The following is a 23136-nucleotide window of genomic DNA, read 5'->3' on the forward strand; positions in this document are numbered from 1 at the left end:
TGTATGTACATGCAACAGTGTACAAATAAAATAACGCAGCGGATAGTCAACTAAGTATCAGAATTTATTTACAATCAAACATCAGTAAAAATTTAAATAGCAGTTATACAGTCATCCATAAAAATATATTACAATAGTTTTCAAATAAACAAACGAGTGATCCCAGATCACTCCTCGGGCGGAGCCGTCTCCTCAAGCTCGCCCTTCTCCTCCTCATCTGCATCAAAATCTGCGTTACCACAAAATGGTATCGCAGGTAAGTATGACCCAAAATAACAACGTAATATAAAATGCATTAAATGCAACTGACATGCATGCACATAAAAAATATGCATTTTACTCAACACATTATTTTCCCCAGAAATAATTATTTCAACACACGCCAAAATCTCATTTTGGCCCAAAATATCCGTAAAACATTTTCTCAGAAAATGATTTACCCAGAAATCCAACTCGCACTATTTTCCCAGAAAATAGTACATTAATTCCATATGCACCATGCATTAATTCCATATGCACCATGGCCTCCCCTATGGACCATCCGCACGTCCTGGCTTCGTAGCGGTGCTTAGTTCCACGCCCGGCGCGTACATGGCCAAGCACCCACACTAAGCAACGAGCGATGCCCAGTTCCGTGCCCAGTGCGTACGTGGCCAGACATCCTCTAGTCCCCGCCAGCAGAAGGACCACGGAGTCGGCACTAGACCATCTTGTCCGATCCTATTGTCGCCCGGCGACAACCCAGGGGACGTTACTCAGTATATTTCGCTCCCGAGTAACCAGAGGAGCTCCACCGAGTTAATGCCCCATCTCGGCTCGGGGTCGTGATACACACGCACCTAAAAATATTATCACATAAAATCATAGCTTTTCAAATCACACATGAGCATGAATGCAATGCATGAAAACCCAGTTTTCTTTACAAATATGATCATGCATGAAATAATGATATAAACATGCACCAACACTGATCCAACATCCATCCAAAACCAATCCCAACAAATCCAATCAAAACAATTCATCAACAACCAAACCAATTAAACCAAACTAACCAAACAACTCCAATCACAAATCCATCCGACCCCTGAACTCCTCGGACTCAGTCCGGCATGCCAAAAAATACAGTGAAATGGGTTAGTACAAAAATACATTTAAATTACGAAAGTTCTTTGGAGAAATACTTACAGCGCTATATAGCAATTTCCGAAGGATCACGAAGTTGAAAAAGGCGACGTCTGAGCAACACCACAGTGTAAAATACACTGTGGCCGTGGGTCACAATAACCAACTTTTCAACAGGTGCAAACGAAGACTCAAGATTGATAGGGTAGGGCCTAGGGAGGTCGGTGAAACTAGTGGTGGTGGTGGTTGGCCGTGGGTGGCGGCGCAAGGGGTGTTTTTAGGCCAAAAATATCCAAAACGAAAATGGAGTTGGATGTGCTTCACCGGTGACTGATCGGAGGTGGGGTTGGGTCCAATGGGTTGCTAGGAGGTCGAGGATGAAGTGGTGTAAAGATGGTGGCCAATGGTGGTGCGACGGCGGCGCTAGAGCGAAAGTGACGCCGCGGCTTTGAAGGGCTACTGGTGGTTAACGGCGGCGCGAATGAAGGTGAGGTTGGTGGGGTAAGGTCGCCGGCGGCTGGGGAACCAAATGGGGTGGGCGGTGACGGTCACGGCGGCGCGACAACGGCGGGTTGGGTATGGGCGACGAACGCACGGGAGAGAGGGAGAGCGGGCTGGGTCGCGCGGGAGAGAAGGACGAAGGAGAAATAAGGGGAAAAAGAAAAGAAAGAGAAAAGAAAATGAGAGGAAAGAAAAATGGAAGGAAAAGAAATGAGATCCAATCCTCATAACTTGGGTCACGAAAATGATCCAACGGAAACGATTTTAAAACAGCTAGTGAAATAAAATATTTCAAACACAGTGATTAACATGAAATTAAATAATTAAACCCAATAATAAGTTAATTTAATTCGAGAAGAAATTTAAACACCTAACAATAATTAATTTAAAGAAAGCACTTCGAAAATAATTTTCGTAAACTAAAAATCATAAAAATAACACAATTAAAAATCCAATAATTTTAAAATAAGAGAATAAAATTTTGAATCCATAAAAATAATTCCTTCAGTAAAAATACACTAAAATACGGGATGTTACATATAGGACTTGTTTCTTTTCTCGGTGGAGTAAGAAAAGCGTGTTGGAGAGAGAGAGAGAGAGAGAATGAGAGAGAGTCTGGGAATGTTTGGGTGATGGGAATATTTGAGAACTATGAGAATTTGTTTGAAATTAAGTTTTGAAAAATGATAGAGAAAAAGTTAAATAAAACAATTTTTTATAATAACTATTATATTGGAGTTTGTGAAAGTGAATAGATAAAATTAGGAGTTTTTTAAATATAATTTTTAAATATAATTCTTATTTCAAAATTTGTAAAAGTCGAGTGTATTGCTTTTTCTATTTGAGTAATGATTAAATGAAAAGTTTAAAATTTGAAATAGAAAAATGTTTTATACTTTAGTGATAATTGGGAATGAAGTTACAAAAACTTAAGAATTTTGAAAATTTTGGTGCTATCCTAAAGTCTAAAAAGGAGCATACAATGACAAAAGTAGTTATTGGGTAAGAATGAGGCAAAATAGGATTGCAAATTTACCAAATTGCACAACATTTTTAAGGAATTACACTAAATGCCATTAATCAATAGGAAAATTTTATACATCATATTACCATCTCACTTTCATCCCATTAAGTAAGATGTGACACATTTATTACCATTAAATGATAATTTATTGCATGTTTTTTTAACATCTAATAGTAATGAATGTGCCACATACTACTTAGTATAATCAAAATAGGATGAAAGTGTGGTGTATAGTATTACTCATTATTCAGGACGAGATTGGGTATTTTTGCTGAAATTTCAAAAACCCACTGGAACACTTGAAATGTGATACACCCACCAGTTTTTTTTTTCCTCCTGAACTTCTCTCAAACCGCTGACAATTTATTTTTCCCCACTCCTCGATCCTCTCATTCGTTTTCTCTCCCCGAATCCCTTATCGTTTTGCTTTCCCACTTCTCAATAAGTTATCCTTGCAGTTTCACACCCTTATTTATCCTCTCAACAGACGCCTCTCACCCTTTCTCTCTCGTTATTTTTGTGATCTTGGCCGAATCCATGTATCCCCATTGGTACACCTTGAAGACGAGCACTCCCCCAAAGCCAAGCCACTCCCTTTTGTCGTTCTTGCACCAGCACCACCTTTAGGCAGCCCATTGCCCAACCCACGCGACACCTAGAGAAACTGTCATCTCCAACCACTGCTTCTAAACAACGGATGCCTTCACGTCCAGCACAAAACCATCGCAGATAAACCATTGAAAGAAGTCAAAACTGCTTTGTTTAAAGCCCACGAAAATAGACGACTTTTGGAATCCCGTAGAGCCATTGCTCCTCCCTGGAAATGGCCTCACCACATGGCCGCAGCTCGGTTGTACTACTCTTGGTACCACCGTACTGCACTGCCACCACCTCAAGCCACCACCCTCCCTCTCGGTAACATCTCTCTCCCGCACGTCATGGCCCTCTCGCTCTCTTTCTCTCTCTCGCTCATCTCTTTCTCTCTCTCAGTGGGCCGCCATCGAGAAAGCCACCTTCCACAGCAACCCAACTCCACTGCGACCTCTTTCCCTCACGATGAGCCTCTATCGCACAAGGATCTCTTTCAGTTGTTACTTTTCATTTTTGTTTTGTTTTCTTGTTTCTCCAGAAACAACAAGTTTATACATTTGACTCTAGTCATGATTTACTTGGTAATTATGGAAATTCCATCAAGCCTTTGGTTATTGTTTATACCTAAAGCAGCTCATACTTTTTAAGTGGTTTTGCATTTTTGCCCTTCCAGTTATAAAACTACCAAGTGCTTTTATGAATATATTTCAGTAGTTTTGATTTTACCATCAATGGGCTTGGGTCTCACTATAGAAAAACTCTATGTATTTTTTTTAAATGTACTCCGGCTCATTTTTAAATTAGTCTTAAAAATGGATTATAAAAAAGACGTACGGTTTATAATAATATTATTTAGTATTAATTTTTATAGTTAGATTCTGGTAATAAATAAATTAGAGCTTAATTAGTCAGAGATTTATTAAGTGAATATTGAGGTATTTGAGAATTTATGATATTTTGGGTTTCGAGAAATTTAGATTTTTAAGAAAATAAGTTACCTAGCGTTTCAGGTTTAAGTATTGAAAAAGATGTTGATTTTGGATGTTTATGGAAATTTTGTGGCAATATTATAGGTAACGATTGATTTTGGTTTAGCACCGTTGTGAAAAAATTCGGAAAGATTAAAAAGTTTAGGTAAGCAGGGTTCCTATGCTAGATTTGCATAAAAATAAAAAATGAACTGAGGTTGGTTTATAAAATATGTATGTTATGTTTTTAAAAGAAAATTTAAAAAACAACCTCACTTCTGTGTTCTGCATCCACTTATGAAATCTGTATGAAAGAGGAAAATACTTTTTGACATGAAAAGTGTAGACATGAGCAATATTTGATATATTTACTGAAACGTGCAAAAGAGCGAATATGAAATATGAGAATTTTATACATGTGATATGAAAATGTTTTGGATCTGTTTTTGATCATATGAAAATGATATGAATATGTTTAGTACGTAGTTTGACATGATATGCATATGAAAAACTTTTGGCATGACTTATTTGCTTTTACTCTAATTCTGATTCTGGTTCTGATATGATGATATTGGTTCACGTGATATGGTTGGTACCAATATGATATGATATGAGTGCACCTACTTTGGAAACAAAGTGGTCTTTTATGTGTTCTTTTCTGTGTGCACACTTGAGACCCCGAGAATGAATAAGGAAAAAGTTTCACAATATGATACTGCCTGGTTTGGCCACTGAAGATAGCACAACCCTACCACAGGGGTTAAACATGGTATATGATATGATATGATATAATATGATAAGATATGATATGATAAGATGAAGATGTTCAGTTATATTATGCCAAAACGTTTTTGAATATGAACAGCTGATTTTTGAATATGAAAAGGGTCTTTAAATATGAAAAGGATCTTTCATTATGAACAGTTGATTTTTGAGTATGAAAACATTGAAAAGTCACTCTGATTTTTTTGATAACATGTTTCAAAGATCTGCATATGAAAATGAAATGTTTTGTTTCTGCATACCGAACATTCTGAAAAGGCTCATGTTTACATATTAGTATATGTTCTCTGCTTACTGAGTTGTTGATAACTCACCCCTTATCTTCATAACATTTTTCAGATAATTTTGATGGTACAACTAGGAATCAAGACTAGAAATCATGTATAAGGCTACGCGAGCATAGTGGAATAAGTACAAAGAGGGTACTTTGGTTATCTGAGCATTATTCAATAGTTTTGTTTTGCTTTGATGATTGAGTATTTTGAAAGGTTGAGGTTTATTTTGATACTTAGTGGCGTTCATAGTTATTTATTTTGGGAGTAGGAGTTTTAAACATTGAGATTCATGTGTAATTGAGAAGTTAGAATTTATATCTGAACTGTGATTTATGATTTTTGAGTGACAAGTAGTAACTCTCCAACCCATTCCGGACCGGGGCATTACATGAAATATCTCGAAATTTGAATTGAAATTAAAACATTTGAATCAAAATTAAAATAGAGTAGTACTGCATGTACTTACACTTTAACTTACAATTTTACTTACAAGACTCATTTTGTTAGTTTTTTTTTTAAAAAAAAAATCAAATTTTAAATTTTAAATTTCATGATTTTCAGCATATCATTAACTGACATGTGGAGAAGTATGTTTTTTGTAAATTTTTTTTAGTATATCTAGTATTTTTCATTAAAATATTAGGGTGTTTGGTACCTTACTAGTTAAGAAAAATTCCAACCAGATTGAAATAGTTTTTAAAACTTTAGCTTAAGAATTGAGTTAGAGTTTCTTCCACTAATATTTTTCAATCTCCATTGATATATAAATCAGTAACTTAGGAAGAGTACCTATGTTTGTCAGTAAAGAGTTTCCATTTTCTTTCAAATTGTAACACAAGACATTTTTCACCTAATTTAGTAGTGGACTATACGATTTTATAATTTGCTAAAGTGAGTGCTTAAAGCACTTCATACATTTTTGGTTCCTTATTGGCAAGGGCTCATCTTTTGATCTAAACGGAGTATTAGATGAATATTGGGTCAGGTGCCCTTGTGATCAATGGTCATAGAGAGGCTCTTTTCTCTCTGGTAGATGGGCCCAACTATACCGAGCAAGAGGCCCATATAAGGGGCCCAACGGGTAAGATAGCCATAGGCAGACCGTAAACTCTTCCTCAAGGGATCATATCGCCCAATGCAATTAATGTGGTAACTAACTGTCTCCAATCAAATATATCTATCCCTAAGGAAATAATGAGATATTCGAGATGTTTATCTAACATGTTAATCCTTTCCTTCTTAAAGCATTCCGGAGAGTTTGATAATTGAGTTCCCGAGATTTGGGGAGAGGATTAAACTATTCTTATCAGCAATAATAAGCATCTATGTAAAGGAGCAACGCTAGTAGTCCAAGGTAACTTTTTGATCCCTCATTGTAAGGCAATATATATATATATATATATGTATATATATATATATAGATATATATATATATATATATATATATATATATATATATATTTCTGACTTAATCATAGAAGGTGTTCTAGGCATACCGGGCCACCATCTTTTCTTGTCACAAGTAAACAATCGAGATTAGTCAGTGATGAAACACGTCCAAAACAGGTCCAATGTAAGCTTGTTCTGCATGTGGGATTTATTTGGATGAGATCAGTGTCCATTATCTTGTTTCTAATAACTCCAAAAAGCAGTCTACCTGCATGCCAATTTCAGGAATTATTCATGCACAAAACATGTGGAGTTTGAGTTTTTACTTTGCTTGAGATAAAGCTGTCCACATGAACTTGATGTTCAGACGTTTTTATCATGTAAAGATCGACTTGCTGATGCACAATATTTACATGATCTCCACCTGATTATGCATATTGAGATCCGTTTGATGTTCAAATTTGTTGAGAAATAATAAGCCCTTCTAAGGACCTGTTAAAAGTCTATTATGACTATGAGAAAAGAAATAATGGAACACAAAGCTGTAATTTCGTTAAAAGATATTCTCTTAAATCAGTTATGTATCAAACAGATAATTAAATATTATATATATGTTTTAAAATAACTCTTCAAGGAAATATTTAACACAAAGACTCACTTGAGAAGGTGAAGAAATTCATACATAGATATTCTCCATTAATATTTGTTCATAGAGTGGTCATGAGCCACAAATTAATTCTGATCTTTTATCTCCTAGAAAATATAGACAGAAATAAACTAAAAGAAAAAAGAGTATTTGTGACAGATTACTTGCGACGAGAATGACTATTTACGACGAAAACGTACCCATTTTTGCAGGAAATAGTTATTTTCACAGGAAATAATTGACCACAAACAAAAAGTTTTCTTGTAGCTATATATATATATATATATATATATATATTATGCATGCACTACCGGTGCCATAAGTTCAATGATGAATAAAATAATAAATTAGATTGCAACCCTTACTCAATAGACGTATTTGTTCATTTTTTTAGATGGTTGCTAAGAATTAAGGACAACGACAAAATGCCAAAAACTTATTTGCAATGATATTTAATGCATGATCAGGACATGTATAGCTGATGTCTCCCTTTTAACTAATCTACATTTATTATTACATTATATGTAATTGTCGTCTACTTGATCAAAAGCTGATCATTACCTTCAATTGTATACTGTGGCTTACATATATATGACAAAGTTATTTTATTGACAAACTTCTGCATGTCTTAGTTTTTAAAGCAGCCCATGTAGTGATAGTTCCATTATTTCTCGATGCGATATCATATAATATTTAGCAGACAAAGTAAAAAAATAATTAATAATTTTATGTCACATAAAAAATATATATATATATATATATATTATTATCAATAAAATGATGATGAATATTACTCTCTCGCTAAAAGACCGCGAGGTCGAGCATCCCTATGCTTTCTATTTCACCTTAATAATCATGAAATTGCAAACCAACATAAGTGTGACTAGTTTTATGAAGGAAGAAAAAAAAATCAAGCTTTTTGGAAAAATTAAGTAATTATAAGGGGAATATCTTTTTTAATCAAAGGTTTGGAACAAACACTACTGCATGATGCACCAACATGCATGCACATACATTAATCATCCTGCTTTCATATATATTATGGAGTAGTCGAGCTGTGCCACCCACTGGAAATGTCAACATAATTATAATTAGGTACGTCGACGTAGGTCTACCCCTTATAGCATAAGAAGTAGGCCGTCATATTCTGATCATGTGGCCTTGTCTAGCTTTAGGAGTGATTTAGATTCAGAGATGAGTTGGGATGATTTATGAATAGTAGAATAAAAGTTAAATTATTTATTATATTTTGTGTGAAAATTTAAAAAAAATTGTAATGATGAAATTGGATGAGTTGAAGTGAGTTTTGAATTCAAACGAAAATGTTGGCCTTTCTAGTATCGATCATCGCCATCGTCATGATGCATATAATTAATTAATTTAATTACTAAAAAAGATATTTATTTGTGGTCAGTTATTTATAACGAGAATATTATTTAATAAAAGAATATGCCTATATATTTTAATAATTAATGTCATTCTTATTACAAATAATGCAGGCAATAGTACTATATATATATAAATGGAGCATGCATGACTATAGTAATAATAATAATAATGGTTCTCATATGATGAGTTAGCTGACACACGACTTTTTTCTCCGTCTAAATCACATGGCATTTCACTTTCATATAATATTAAAAAGGATGATCATCCTTAGAGTATGATTTTCCTAATGATCAATTAGCATATGCAAGTTGACTTATATATTTAATGTAGGGGCCCATCTTTTAACTACCTACCTAGCTAGCTACTTCAAATAATTTTTAAAAAAGAAGCATAAATTCAAAGAGGAAAATAATTAATTAATTAATTAATTGGAGAAAGTTATACAAAGTTTACACATGATATTAGGACCCACTACGTGCCATGAACACCCGTCCAAAATAGCTACCAGACATACATTTCTGCAATTCAACCAATGCAAGTAATACTGTCTCGATCTGTGTGTGTATATATATATTTGTGTGTGTTTGTGTGTTTATATATGCATATGATACTCCACTGATATATAAGAGTAGATGGGTTATTGTTGTTTTTTTTTTTTATTCACTACAAGAAAAACGAACATTTGTGACAGATTATTTATAACGAAAATGACTATTTGTGACGAAAACATACTCATTTTAATAAAAAATAATTATTTTTACAGAAAATAACTGACTACAAATAAACAATTTTATTATAGTGATTTTATTTTATTTTTCTCGGCAGGAGATGTTGCTTAACGAAAGGTTATTACTCTTTGTAATAATTCTAATAAGAATCCAATTGTATTATTAATTAGTGATCTTTTTGGAATATATATAATTCTTGAGTGTTGTATGAGACATTGCATATTAATTATTTAGGTCTAACATGAGTATTAATTAGGGGGCAGAATACCGGAATTATTACATATAAATGGCCTGCATGTTGTTTTGTACATATATATATATATATGAATCGAATTTCTTGGGAGAGAACGTGAATGTTGCAGACTGCATCTTGATATGCTGTATATAAACTTTTTTCTATGATGTACGTACGATTATTTATAATTTGTATATAACTTTTATAATTTTCTAAGGTAGAGTAGATAGGATGTAACATCAGACACTTTGTGGTGATTATTTTCAGCGATGTCTCTTATTTTTTTTTAATAAAAGAAGCCATTTAGTTACAAAAATATTTTATAAAAATAAATTTACATATTGACGTGATTTTATATAATATATTAGATCTATTTTATAATTAAAATAATTTTATAATTTTACGTATCACATCAAAATTTATCAACTTGTGAGGTTATAGTTATAGATAAGAAGTATTGAATAATTGAGGAGGGATATTACATGCCGCAAGATTCTGCATCTACGACTGTCGTACGTGTATATATATACAGTTCAAGTGCCGCAAGCAGTTTTTTCTCTCTTGATCAGCTGTAAATCTTTCCTACCTGAGAGCCCCATAAAAAATTAAACACTCGTCACCTGTTAAAGAACCAATAGTTATCTCTGGAAATTAAAAATCACTGTGAAAAGTGTTGGAAACGACTGGAAATGCTTAAGAACAAAAGTCAAAGAAAATATTTCAAAGCTGCATATTTCTTCTCCTTATTCTATTCGCCGGATATACATTGATGATCAGATGAATGAATGAATGCACTAATGTACAATGTATCATTATCGACACCACGCAGCATATACACTTAGGTTAACAACTAAAGACAAAATATCCATCATTAAAATAAGTGCTTTTTATGGGTGAAGATAGAGACATTAAGATGCCATATGATTCCCTTATTCTACTATATGGATCTATAAATAGTCCTAGGAGTTAAATCTGAATAGCCATTGCCAAGTAAGAAGCAAGTTCCGGCCTTAATATTCCTATCGGGACGTCAGAGAAGAAAGCTGCAGCTTATTCCTACACAATGGTAAGCAGCTGCTAATTAGCTTTAGTTAATCTTCAGGTTGGCTTTAGATTAGTGAAGAAAAGATAGTGATGCCTGGAAATGTATAGAGCATCCAAGGTAGCCAACTCTCTTCACTGTTCCAAATCCACCAAATTTCTCCCTTGAGCTCTCTCAATTCTTCTGCAATATATGCATGGTGATTGCATTCAATATGATCTCATTTTCTAACATGCTTGAGTTTCGAGTTTTCCGCTCTAACATGCTTCATATATAATTACTTTGATTTATAATGCAATATTATTCTCTGTTTTTAATCATTCACCAGGGCATGATCTGCGGTACTGATGTTAAGACAAAGGCTGAGAGGCCGGAAACAAAGCTAGGAGGAAATCGAGCTGCGCTTTTTGTATACGGTACTGACAATGATTATACATATAATTATAAAGATTATAACTACCTTTTTGTCTGTCAGCTGTGGTCGGTAGGTTGGTTGGTTTTTAACAGTGAATTCATCATGCCATGCATGCAGCTACGGAGGGACTGGAGAACATGGCGTTCATCACCAATGCTGTGAGCCTTGTAACATATTTTTATGGGTACATGAATTTCAGCATAACAAAATCTGCCACTACGCTCACAAACTTCATGGGGACTGCATTCTTGCTCCCACTCGTTGGTGGTTTCATATGTGATACCTATTTGTCAAGATTTAAGACTTGTGTGATATTTGCATTCATAGAATTGTTGGTAAGTTTATTCTTCCATTCGTCAAGATTGTGTATATGTCATCACCTAACTTTGTGTATATATCATCACCTAACTGATCCAGTACCTATATTTCATTCATCTTGCATGCTTTCGCAAAGCTTCTCTGTTCTCATGATCACTTGGGTCTGAATGATCAATTACTTCAACTGATCTAGAGTTTTCTCACCCAGTTCTTGTTCATATAGATTGTACCAAGAGATCACAAAACTCAGGATCAGTCCAACCTAGATAGCTAGGGCTTTGATAAAAACTAATGCAATCGGATAAGATGAGAATGATGAGCAGTACTACATAAAAGAAACAGTAGAAAATTGAAAAAATTCCAACCTAAGCTAAAATAATTAATATTGTTATTAAGTTCTGGGAATATACACATTTCTGCAAATTAACTCCTGTAGAAGGTACCATAGACAACCCCTAAACAAGTATTTATACAACTGATCTAAACCCATTTTCTGTATGCAACCCATAAAGAAATTTCATCTCAAATAATGGTATATCGATATTCCATGGATAATTTATCTCTGGATGATCAGCCATGCATATAACTGGCGATCGAGGTAGACAGATACCAACTACCAACAGATTTCAAGGTACGCCACAGCCTAAGACCATTTTTAAATGGCATGCGCCATTGACTCAACAACAAACAAAAATAAATAAATTCTTATGTTGTTGCACTTAATTGATCCATAGCTCAAGTAATATGATCATCCAATCATGTTGGCTAAGGCATAATTTCAACTTTAGACCCACCATGTAGTAGGTTTGTTGAGTGTCTTCTGGTGGCTAAACTGATAGATTCCCATTCTTTTAAAGATATCTTATTATATATAAATGTTTGCTTTTTCAATAATGTTGATCATATTTTCTATGATATTTTCTTAAACTAACATATAATATTCCTTTTCAAATATGATAATGATGTCCATCAGCAATCTTGTCCAGTACTTCTGACTTTCAAGTCTAAATGAGTTTGACTAATCAACTGATTCACGCATGCATAAGCAGGGATATGCCCTCCTAGCAGTACAAGCACATCTTCACCAACTAAGACCCTTGCCGTGCAAAGGTGGTGGATTAAGCGGACAGGACAAATGCGAGGCCGCAGACACCAGTCATGTAGCTATCCTTTTTACTGGTTTATACATGGTTGCACTCGGAACTGGCGGGGTAAAGGCGGCGTTGCCATCCTTGGGAGCAGACCAATTCGACGATAAGAACCCTAAGGAAGCAGCTCAATTGTCGAGCTTCTTTAACTGGTTCTTGTTTAGCCTCACCATTGGAGCTATGATTGGGGTGACTTTCATAGTATGGATAACCACCAACCAAGGCTGGGACTGGGGCTTTGGCATCTGCACTATTGCGATATTATTTGCATTGGTTTTCGTCTGCATGGGCAAGTCATTGTATCGGAATAATGTGCCCAAGGGAAGCCCCCTAGTTCGAATTCTACAGGTAACTATTACGTACACAAAACAGAAATGCTCTTTATTTTATGATTCTATAGTGATCTCACCAGCTAATACGTCCATTTTCAGCCACTTTTATCATTTAAATCGTACTTGACTTATAAAGTTACTTAAACTATGAAACATCAGTCGGTGTGATTGCAGATCATAAAATACGGTATAAAAAAAATGTTTTACTACATGAAAATGTACATTTTGACTATTGTTTGAACCATAAAAAATGTTTGAACCATAAAAAATATCACTAGTATTGCCATATTAAGTAAGTTTGTCGTGTTCTGATGACTTGGCAATTTTGGGATGGGAGATTGATTATATTGAGGTAGTTGGTTTGAAACAATAATTTTTATGTCATTGAGAATTTGAAGTTGTGAATATATTATTGAAATGTGAGTTTAAGTGACATGAAATACCTCTCTGACTCTATCTGGCACCCGGGGGTTATATTTTGACTATTGTTTGAACCATAAAAAATATCACTAGTATTGCCATATTTAATTGACGTGCCTAGCTAGTGTTTCATATTCATGGTAGGTAAACATATGAATAATTAAATGACTACCTAGTGGGAATATTCTTACCCCATATGCCTGCTATATATGCACATTTCTTTGTCCCCATCCTCATATGCAATTTTGATTTTTTAATTGAAATTATTAATTAATGTGTTAACTGAGTGTGGTATCAACAATGGAATGTAATGTGTACACAGAAAGACGCATATATATAGAAGGGGAAAAAACATCATTTTAAAAAGGATATTATTGTAATTAATTTTTTTTTAAACATAATTGTATAGGTTTGCATGAACGGTCTCCATTTGGGGCTCATATGTAGACTAACTCTTAATTAATACTATCGCTACTCTTGTGTGCATGATTCACTAGCACAGAAACATGATGTTCTATGTTGATTAATTAGTAGTTTTTTGTTCTTCAAATTCAGGTATTTGTGGCTGCCATTCGAAACCGAAAACTTCCATATCCAGAGAATGCAGGGGATTTACTAGAGATTCATGACAAAGGAACAAATATGCATGATGAAATCTTGGAGAGAACAGAACAATTTAGGTAATATGTTAACAAAATCATCGAGTTTACCTTGCCTTGCAGTATTCTTGTAATGATTGAAATCTAAATACACTATGCCCTGTTTCACAGATTCTTTGATAGGGCAGCAATCATTAGAAGTAACAATGATTCATCAATAGAAACCAGGCAATTAGAGTCCAACTGGAGCTTGTGCACAATGACACAAGTTGAAGAAACAAAGATTCTGATCCGCATGCTACCAATTATACTTAGCACTGTATTCATGAACACATGTTTGGCTCAACTTCAAACTTTCTCAATCCAACAAAGCACAACTCTGGATCCCTATATCCTGGGCTTTAAAGTGCCCGGCCCCTCAATCCCAGTGATCCCCCTACTGTTCATGTTCATGCTTATTCCAATATACGACAGGGTGTTTGTCCCACTAGCAAGAAAAATCACAGGAATACCCACTGGAATTCGACACCTACAACGAATTGGCATTGGGTTAGTGTTGTCAGCAATTTCCATGGCGGTTGCTGGCATTGTGGAGACCCGCCGCAAGTCAGTGGCTATCCAACATAACATGGTTGATAGCATTGAACCTCTACCAATGACTGTGTTTTGGCTGGGGTTCCAATATGCCATATTTGGTGCTGCAGATATGTTTACCCTAGTTGGAATACTAGAGTTTTTCTATGCAGAGAGCTCAGCAGGCATGAAGTCACTCAGCACAGCCATTTCATGGTGCTCATTGGCATTTGGGTACTTCCTGAGCACAGTGGTGGTGGAGGTGGTGAACAAGGTGAGTGGTGGTTGGTTGGCTAATAACAATCTGAACAGAGATAATTTGAACTACTTCTACTGGTTATTGTCAGGGATTAGTGTGGTAAACTTTGGGGTTTATTTGGTGTGTGCATCTTGGTATAAATACAAAAAGGTGGAAATGAAGCAAAGTGATGCTGAGGGAAAGCTTGAAATGGCTGGAGTTTAGCTAGGGATGTACTTCAGATATATATTTTGGTTCTCCTTAAGGTTTTTTAGTATGTTGTAGCTGTACTGCCACTACAAAATTTGTGGTCCAAGGTGATGTGTAATTTTATTGCCAGCTTTGTCATTTTGTATGTACGTATTAGAAATTTCCAAACAGTTTGTCAACCAAGCGGATCGTGAGGCATTAGGTGTGGAGTTAATTATTGCTGAAATGGCCGGAGTGATCCATTGAGGCTTTTGTACCCATCCAGGCATTTGTCGAGGTTCAGCTGGTTTTGTGCTAGTGTCTAAAATGAAAAAGAAGTATGGATCACAAATTGACTTTAGGAGATGCGTGTCAAATCTATTTTATAATAAAAATAACTTTAGAATCTAACATATCATATCAAGACATTAGTTTTATAAGATCACTATATAGATAAATAATTTCTCAATTGCAAATCCAAACTTCAAGGCCAAAAGAAAACTTAAACTCAAGTCATCACATGGTTTGATAGATTATTGAATACATGATAAAATGATATTTTTTTCTGCATGTTTTTTGCATTTTCTTTCACCTGCGTACTTTTTCTTTTTCATAAACCTCTTCATTTCATTAATATATAAAGTAATACAATTGAAATCTTTATTTAGGCATCCCACAATAAAGTCTGGGAAGTCCTCTATCCAAACTTTTTTTCCTTCTATAGACAAAACTTTTCTTGCTAAAGCATGAGCAACCATGTTTGCCTCTCTATGAGCAAATTGTATTGACCATTGTGTATTGTTCTTAAAATGAAACCTAACATCTTCTACTAATGAACCATAACAAGTCAGCATCTCTTCTTCACTACAAACTGCCAAGATGACCTCCTTTGCATCTCCTTCAAATTTTGCTTTCTGAAAATTAAGATCATTGCACAGCGCCAATGTTATCCTCAATGCTTGACATTCTGCAATGACTGCCTCCTCTACATGTTCTTTCTAATCACACAAATCAGCTAAAACCTTCCCATCCTCATTTCTAATTATAATACCTACTTCCATTCTCTTTCTTTTTTGATCCAATGAAGCATCACAATTAATTTTGACATATCCACAGTTTGGTTTCTCTCACTTCAAAATGTTTGCACCTCTGATCTGCACTTGACTGTCTGAATTGCCCAAATTCTGCACTACTTGGTAATCCCTTACAGTAGTCTTAGCACATAACATTTGTCTGTTGGGACATTCCATTCTGTTTTAAAAAACCAAACCATTTCTTCGTAACCAAACTTTCTTAAGAGTTACTGCAATCTCCTCCAATTGACCCTTGTTTAGAAAACTCCTACATTTATCCCACAATAGCAGAAAGTCATCTTCAAATCTGCCCCACTTTACACAGGTTTTTTCACTTCCCTAGATGTCATTTGCAGCATGACACTCCCATAACACATGCATCAAAGTTTCTTCTTCAGTTTCACACATAGGACATTTTTTGTCCTTCACCACTCTCCTTTTAAACAAGTTTACTTTAGTAGGCAGTAAGTTATTTCCTGCTTTCCATAAAAGCATTTTTGTTACAACAGGCACTTCTAATTCCCATATATTCCTCCATCTTTCATCCTTTTTAACTCCTCTTGAATACTCTCCTTTCATAATCTCCCTTCAGTCCATAAGCACATAATATGCACTTCTCACCAAGAAGATGCCCTTTTTTGAAGGTCCCCAATACATCCTATTTTTTGCTCTGCCTCTACTCAATGGGATGGTAAGTATGTTCTCAGCCTCTTCAATTTTAAAAATAGATCTAATCACACCTTCATCCCATTCACCCTTCTGTTTATCAATTAAGGCTTCTAGTCTTGAGTCTTCCTGCAACACAACAATAGGTGATTGAACCAGGAAAGTAGAAGGGCTAGAAAGCCACTTATGTCCCCATATCTTGATGTCCCTCCCATCTCCTATCCTCCATCGAATCCCTTCTTCTAAAAGATCCCTAGCAGAGTAGATGCTTATCCATATAAGAGAAGGTTGTGAAGCCAATTTCACTTCCAAGAAGCTGGATTTTATATAATATTCTCCTTGAAAATCGTTACTGCCAAAGAGTTAGGAAATTTAAGAAGCCTCCATCCTTGTTTTACAAGAAGAGTTATGTTAAAGATCTCCAAATCCCTAAAGCCCATACCACCCCTACCTTTCTACAGTCCCAACTTTTCTCATTTCCTCCACACGATCCCCTTACTTTCCTGCTGCCTTCTCTACTAGAATTTTGCAAGCAATCTATTGATCTCCTGACACAATCTCTTGGGAAGTTTCAAAACACACATGTATATGTAGGTATGGCCTGTAGCACTGCCTTGATCAGAATCTCTTTACCAGCTTGTGAAATGAAATTGTTCTCCTAGCTGCTCATTTTCTGTCATATTCTTTCTTTGAGGTTCCTAAATGTATTAAACTTTGATCTTCCTACCATAGTAGGAAGACCAAGGTACTTCTCATATGTTCCACACACAATAGAATTCCCAGCTTCCATAATAGCCTTTTTGCTAGCTGCTTTGGTATTACTGCTGAAAAAAACAGTAATCTTATCTTTGTTTAGAAACTGGCCTGAGGTCATATACTTTCAGCACCTCATGTAGCCTTCTCCACTCCTCTATCATTCATCTCCCAAATAAGATACAATCATTGATACTTGTTCCACCTCGAGCCACTTGCACCCCACTAGTGAAATGCCATTTCTCATAATGGTTAAGAAGAGAGCTTAAACCTTCAGCACAGATGAAGAAAAGGTAGGGTGACAGGGGGTCCCTATTTGCATAAAAATATATCTGCAAGTGCACAAAATCATAACAAGTAGTAAAGTGTTTTAAAGAAAATAGATATCGAACCCACAAGGAATAATTATGCTATTGAGTATTGAAATTGATTAAATTAATTACTATTTGGAAAACCAAAATTTGAAGAATGGTTTATTTAAATTAAAGTGAAGAAAAAGAATATTAAAATTAAGATTTTAAAAATAAAAAGAATAAATCTTGGGAATTTGACTTTACATAGCAAATCTCACACATATTATTCTTTCTAGTTATAGAATCTCAATTATTCCAAGTTGATGATAAAAATACTTAACTATTCAATATTTTCCCTCGACTAATACCAAAAATATCTCCAACTAATAATTTCATATTTCTATGTGAATTTAACTAATTAGAAACTCATTAAGTTCTTTGGATTTTTCTTGAAAATCACACTAGTCGCAATAAAGCATTTATGTTTTCGCTCAACTAATAGTGTTTAATCCTAGAGTTTTAATACCAACATATCGAACAATAGTTAGTTAGAAAATTGTAAGCATTAAGAATAAGGAATAAACATTCAATCATAGAAATATTGAAAATAAAATAACTTGGAATATAAATTGTGTGTTCAATGCTAGACTATATCAAAACTCTAGAAAATAAAATTAGTTCATAATGAAATTAAAAAGAAAAAAAATAAAACTGGTATTCTTCGTTAGAGTTAGTTGATGAAGCATGCGGCTCTAGCTCTACTTCCCCAGATCTGCCTCCTTGAAAGAAACTCAAATAATAAACTCTTAACTATTGAAACCTAAACTTAGACTCTCTAAAACTCAAAAACCAAAGACTAAAACTAAAACTAAGATTAAGAACCTAGACTCCTATTCATCTCACAAGACAGGATTGAATAAATGTCAAAACTCAAATCCAGAAACAAAATAAATGCGGCTACAATCTAGCCTAAAAATCTGAAAAATAGTTTCTAAATATAGATGTTAACATAAAAGAAAATTATCCCAAAAATATTTGAGTTATCTAAAATGGAAGATTCAGTGATATGTGGCTTGAATTGCGGAGTTCGGGAGGATTTGGTCGCCAATAGATTGATTGCGAAACTCAGATTTGGTGGTCAGTCGCAGATTGATCCTGTTCGGGAGGAATTATCTCACAGAGTAGATGTCGTGTGCGTTGAATAGAATTGACGAGAAGGTCACAAATGAACGGACGTGGAGGTCACAAAGACCACACGGCCCTCTTCTCGCCTACTGAGTGGAAAGACTCCCGACTGGGATGAAAGACTCCTCTCACCTTTTTTAGTTATTGCCCACGATATCATTTAAGTTGGTCTCTTAAGTTGGTCGTTTAGACTAGTCACCCAATCTAACCGCCTAGAGCCTTGTCGCCAAGTCTTCGTGCCTTCTGATCGCAAGCCTCCTCGCCCAAATCTCATCAGCTCTCTTCAGATCTCACTGCCTCTCATCGGTCTGGATCCGTAGTCTCTTCTTTTGTACCAAAATATTCTTTTTTTGTACTAAATCTTCTCATTCCTTTAAATCCAAAAAAATAAATAAAAATATGTAGAAATAAAATAAAATCAATGGTATTGAAGGGAAAATGATATTTTTCATAAATAAAAGAGTAATAAAAATGACATAAAAATAACACTTATTAGTCATCTTGACTCAAACCTCTTGAAGGTTTAAACTTATACCTAGGGGAACCATTAATTAGCACTGAGTATGTAACAAATTTAACACACTTCATTACTAGGCTCACCCACTTCTCACATAAACCCAACTTAATCAAAACAGACTCCAAAAATACCAACTCAACACGGTCATATGCTTTAGACATATCTAGCTTCATGGCCATACTCCTCACTTTACCCTTCTTCCTAGTTTTCATACAATGCAACAACTCGTAGGCCACCATTGAGTTATCATGTATCAATCTACCAGGAAGAAAGGCACTCTAGTTTGGGGAAATGATTTCAGCTAAGACCCCTTTGAACCTGTTTGTGATAGCTTTGGAAACTATTTTATACATGACATTACACAAACTAATAAGTCTAAACTCACTAACTTTTTTGGGTTTTTTTTACTTGGGGATCAAAGCTATATAAGTAAAATTAAGAGAATGGTCTAGAGGGTTACCATTTAGAATATCTACTGCAGCTTTACACACCTCTCTAGAAACTATGCTCTAGTGACTTTGGTAAAAACAAAGGCCAAACTCATCTAGACCAGGGGCTTTTAATGGAGCCATCTGCCTTACAGCCTTCCACTTCCAAATCAAAGAAGCTTCTAGTTAAACTTTCATTCATCTCAACCGAGACCCTTGAGTTCAATCCCACAAGGCAACTCTCTATCTCCTCTCTACCTGGCTTTGTAGTTTGAAACAGTTTGCCAAAGTAATTTCTAAAGGTTTCTTCAATCTTCTTAAAGCCACCAACCATTCTATTGTCCCCATCCTCCACTTCTTTAATGAAATTTCTTTTTCTCCTTTTGTTGGCACAAGCATGGAAATATTTAGTATTCCTATCTCCATGCTTGTACCAATTTTTTTTGCCCTTTGTTTCCACCATAGTTCTTCCTTCTCTAAGTTAACATTCAGTTCAGCAGTTACCTTCCTAATTTGCCCCACATTTCTGTGACATTCCTCTGCTTGCAGATTCTTTAATTGTTTAGTTTTCTTTTCTATTTCCTTCATTACCAACTGCCTCCTTAAACTTCACCTCCGAAAAGCAGCTTTACTTTTATGCAAAAAACCAATCACCCTACTCTGCTATGGACCTTCAACTTGCTCACTCTTCCAAGCTTCTTTTACAACCCCTTCACAGTCCTCTTCTAAAGCCCAACTAGCTTCATATTTGAAAGGCTTTTGGTTCCAGCTACAGCTTCCATCTGCAGTAGCTCTTCTTTTAATTAAATGGACTAATAAAGGTTTGTGATATGATGTTCTGGCCACTATTACTTCCACCCAAGCCTCCTTGTATGTTTCCAGCCACTTAGGATTAGCCACTGCCCTATCCAACCTTTCCATTGTAAAACTTTCATCACTGTGTACGTTACTCCACTTATATTTATCCCCCTTCCAGCCTAAATCATATAAGTTTCCCTCACTCAAAACTTCCCTAAATAGCTCCATTTGTTCCTCAGGTCTTGCCTTCCTCCCCTCTCTCATCATTTGTAAGGATTTCGTTAAAATCCCCTACTATGCATCATCCTTCTCCATCTTTTGGCTTCATTGATTTTACCAACAACCATGTTTCCCTCCTCTCGATTGTCTCTGGGTGTCCATAAAAATAGGTAAGCATCAATCTACTCTCTCCCTCATCTTCTATCCATGCATTTATGTGTCTTTGAGAATGATTCACAATTTCCTTCTCACCCTAAAACCCCATACAACAATAAACTACCCCTTCTCCCCTCTACCTCTACCTCTACCTCAAAACAACCCTCACAAGCCAGCCTTTTTTAAAATTCCAACAACTTTTTTTTTTTTATCTTAGTTTCCATAATAACAAATAAGTTGGGTTTATTCTTCTCTGCCATAGAACAAAGATCTTGAATTATTTAAGGATTCCCCAATCCTCGACAGTTCCAACTCAATATTTTCATAATACTTGGCTGGGCTGACTTCAGCCACCACCAATACATCAGTGTTTTCACCTTCACCCTCACCTGCACAGCCTCCAACTTCCAGTTTACCTTTCTTGCTTATCTTCTCATTTTCCATGTCCTCCACCTCAGCACTACCTCTCTTTTTAGTTTGATTTTCCTTTTTCATTAGCCTCTTCCTTCTTGGTTTGGCTCCAACTTCCCTCTTCCAAACCCCTTTTTTAACAAGCTTCTCCACCTCCACCATACTCCCCTCCTCAAAGGTTACTACTACCTCCTACAATCCCCCCTCTCCCCTACTAGACAAAACTTCTTCTTGTGGTTGTGATGAAAAATAAACACTCTCCCTCACTCCTTCAACCAGACCCCATTCCAATTCACTTCTCCTTTCTTCTCCTATTTTCTCACTATTTTTACTCCCTTCTAGATCATCCCCATTATTATGTAACCCCTATGAACATTCTTTTTCCTCCATATTCAGACTATCACTTTTTTCTCCCTCACTCACTTCTTTACCCCTACTAACCTCTCCTTCTTTTTCATCCCCATTTTCCCCATTACGGAATAAGTTTCCCCCTTCCTTCCTCCACCAATTACCTTCATCAGCCCTGCCAACCCCATTATTGGAGAACTTGTTTCTTTGAAAATGTTTGGCCCTCAACCATAAACCATATTGCTTATCTTCCCCTTCAAAATTCTCTCCACCACTGCTGCAACCACTAGTCACATGCACTATAAATCCACATGAAAAGCAAATTTTGGACATTTTTTCATAGCTAAAATGAATCCATATACTATTTCCTTTAACTTTCAACATTCTACCTCTTGCCAGTGACTGGGTCAGATTCAACATAATCTGAACTCTTAGAAAATTACCCCAGCCGCTTCCATCGTCCTTCACATCTGCCTCTTCCACTTCACCCATTGTGCTCCCTATTAGCTCACCTCACTCTTTTGTTATACACGATAATGGTAGGTTATCAAACCCCACCCAAAAGACTTCGGTATCAAAACTAATATTCTGTAAAGGGGAGTAACCACGAACTCCTTCATAACCATCAACTGATTATCAAACAACCAAGGTCTACCAGACCAAACTTTCTGTTTGTCCACCAGATTTTTAAACACAATGACAAAAATATTTTGACTTACCTCAATGAATTGAGCTTTCTTGCTTATTCTTTAGATTTTTGCCATTGTTGCTCCCACCACTTCTCTACTTATCAGCCTGGTAGAACGGATCTTCCCTATTAAAGAACTCTATTCCTTCAACTCTAGCTCATTCGACCCTTCCTCTTCTATTTCAATCATAGCTTTCTCCTCCTCTCTCAGTTGGAAACCCTTCAATTTTTCCTCTAAAACCTCTATCCTTCGACGAAATATTCTCTCCTTTGTCAGCAATTTTACGCCAATCGCCATATGCTTCCATAGCCTTTTGCCACACGATGCCAGTACCCCCCGAATCTTTCTCGAAATACAGCAAGACCACCTTTTAATTCTTTCCTTTTTATGTTATAACCACCTCCCGCACTCACTCACATGCCTTTGCACTAACTCTCGTCCACCCCTTTTCCCGAGAGAAAATAAAGCAGAATGAATTGATACTTCAATTGAATCTAATTAATTGTGTTACGTACTAAACCAATTTGGAGTGAGCCTTAGACATGATGATTTATCTCATTATATAATCTCTCGTTAAACAAGGCTGAAAAGAACATGTCCAATCAAAAATACAATTGAACAATTTCATCCTACCACTTTGTATCCAAAATTAGAGCCTCAACAGGGATGACAAGG

At 35.6% G+C, this 23136-nt stretch overlaps 1 protein-coding gene across 1 annotated transcript; it reads left to right on the plus strand.

Moving 5' to 3' along the window:
* Window positions 1-11024: 11024 nt before the first annotated feature.
* On the plus strand, window positions 11025-14961 carry LOC121242197 (protein NRT1/ PTR FAMILY 4.5-like). Its single transcript, XM_041140090.1, has 5 exons — window positions 11025-11109; window positions 11226-11443; window positions 12476-12922; window positions 13882-14006; window positions 14097-14961. The coding sequence occupies exons 1-5, from the start codon at window positions 11025-11027 to the stop codon at window positions 14959-14961; spliced, it is 1740 nt and encodes a 579-aa protein (XP_040996024.1).
* Window positions 14962-23136: the final 8175 nt, after the last annotated feature.

Source organism: Juglans microcarpa x Juglans regia, chromosome 8D, assembly GCF_004785595.1.
Source record: "Juglans microcarpa x Juglans regia isolate MS1-56 chromosome 8D, Jm3101_v1.0, whole genome shotgun sequence".
In the NCBI taxonomy this organism is placed as follows: Eukaryota; Viridiplantae; Streptophyta; class Magnoliopsida; order Fagales; family Juglandaceae; genus Juglans; species Juglans microcarpa x Juglans regia.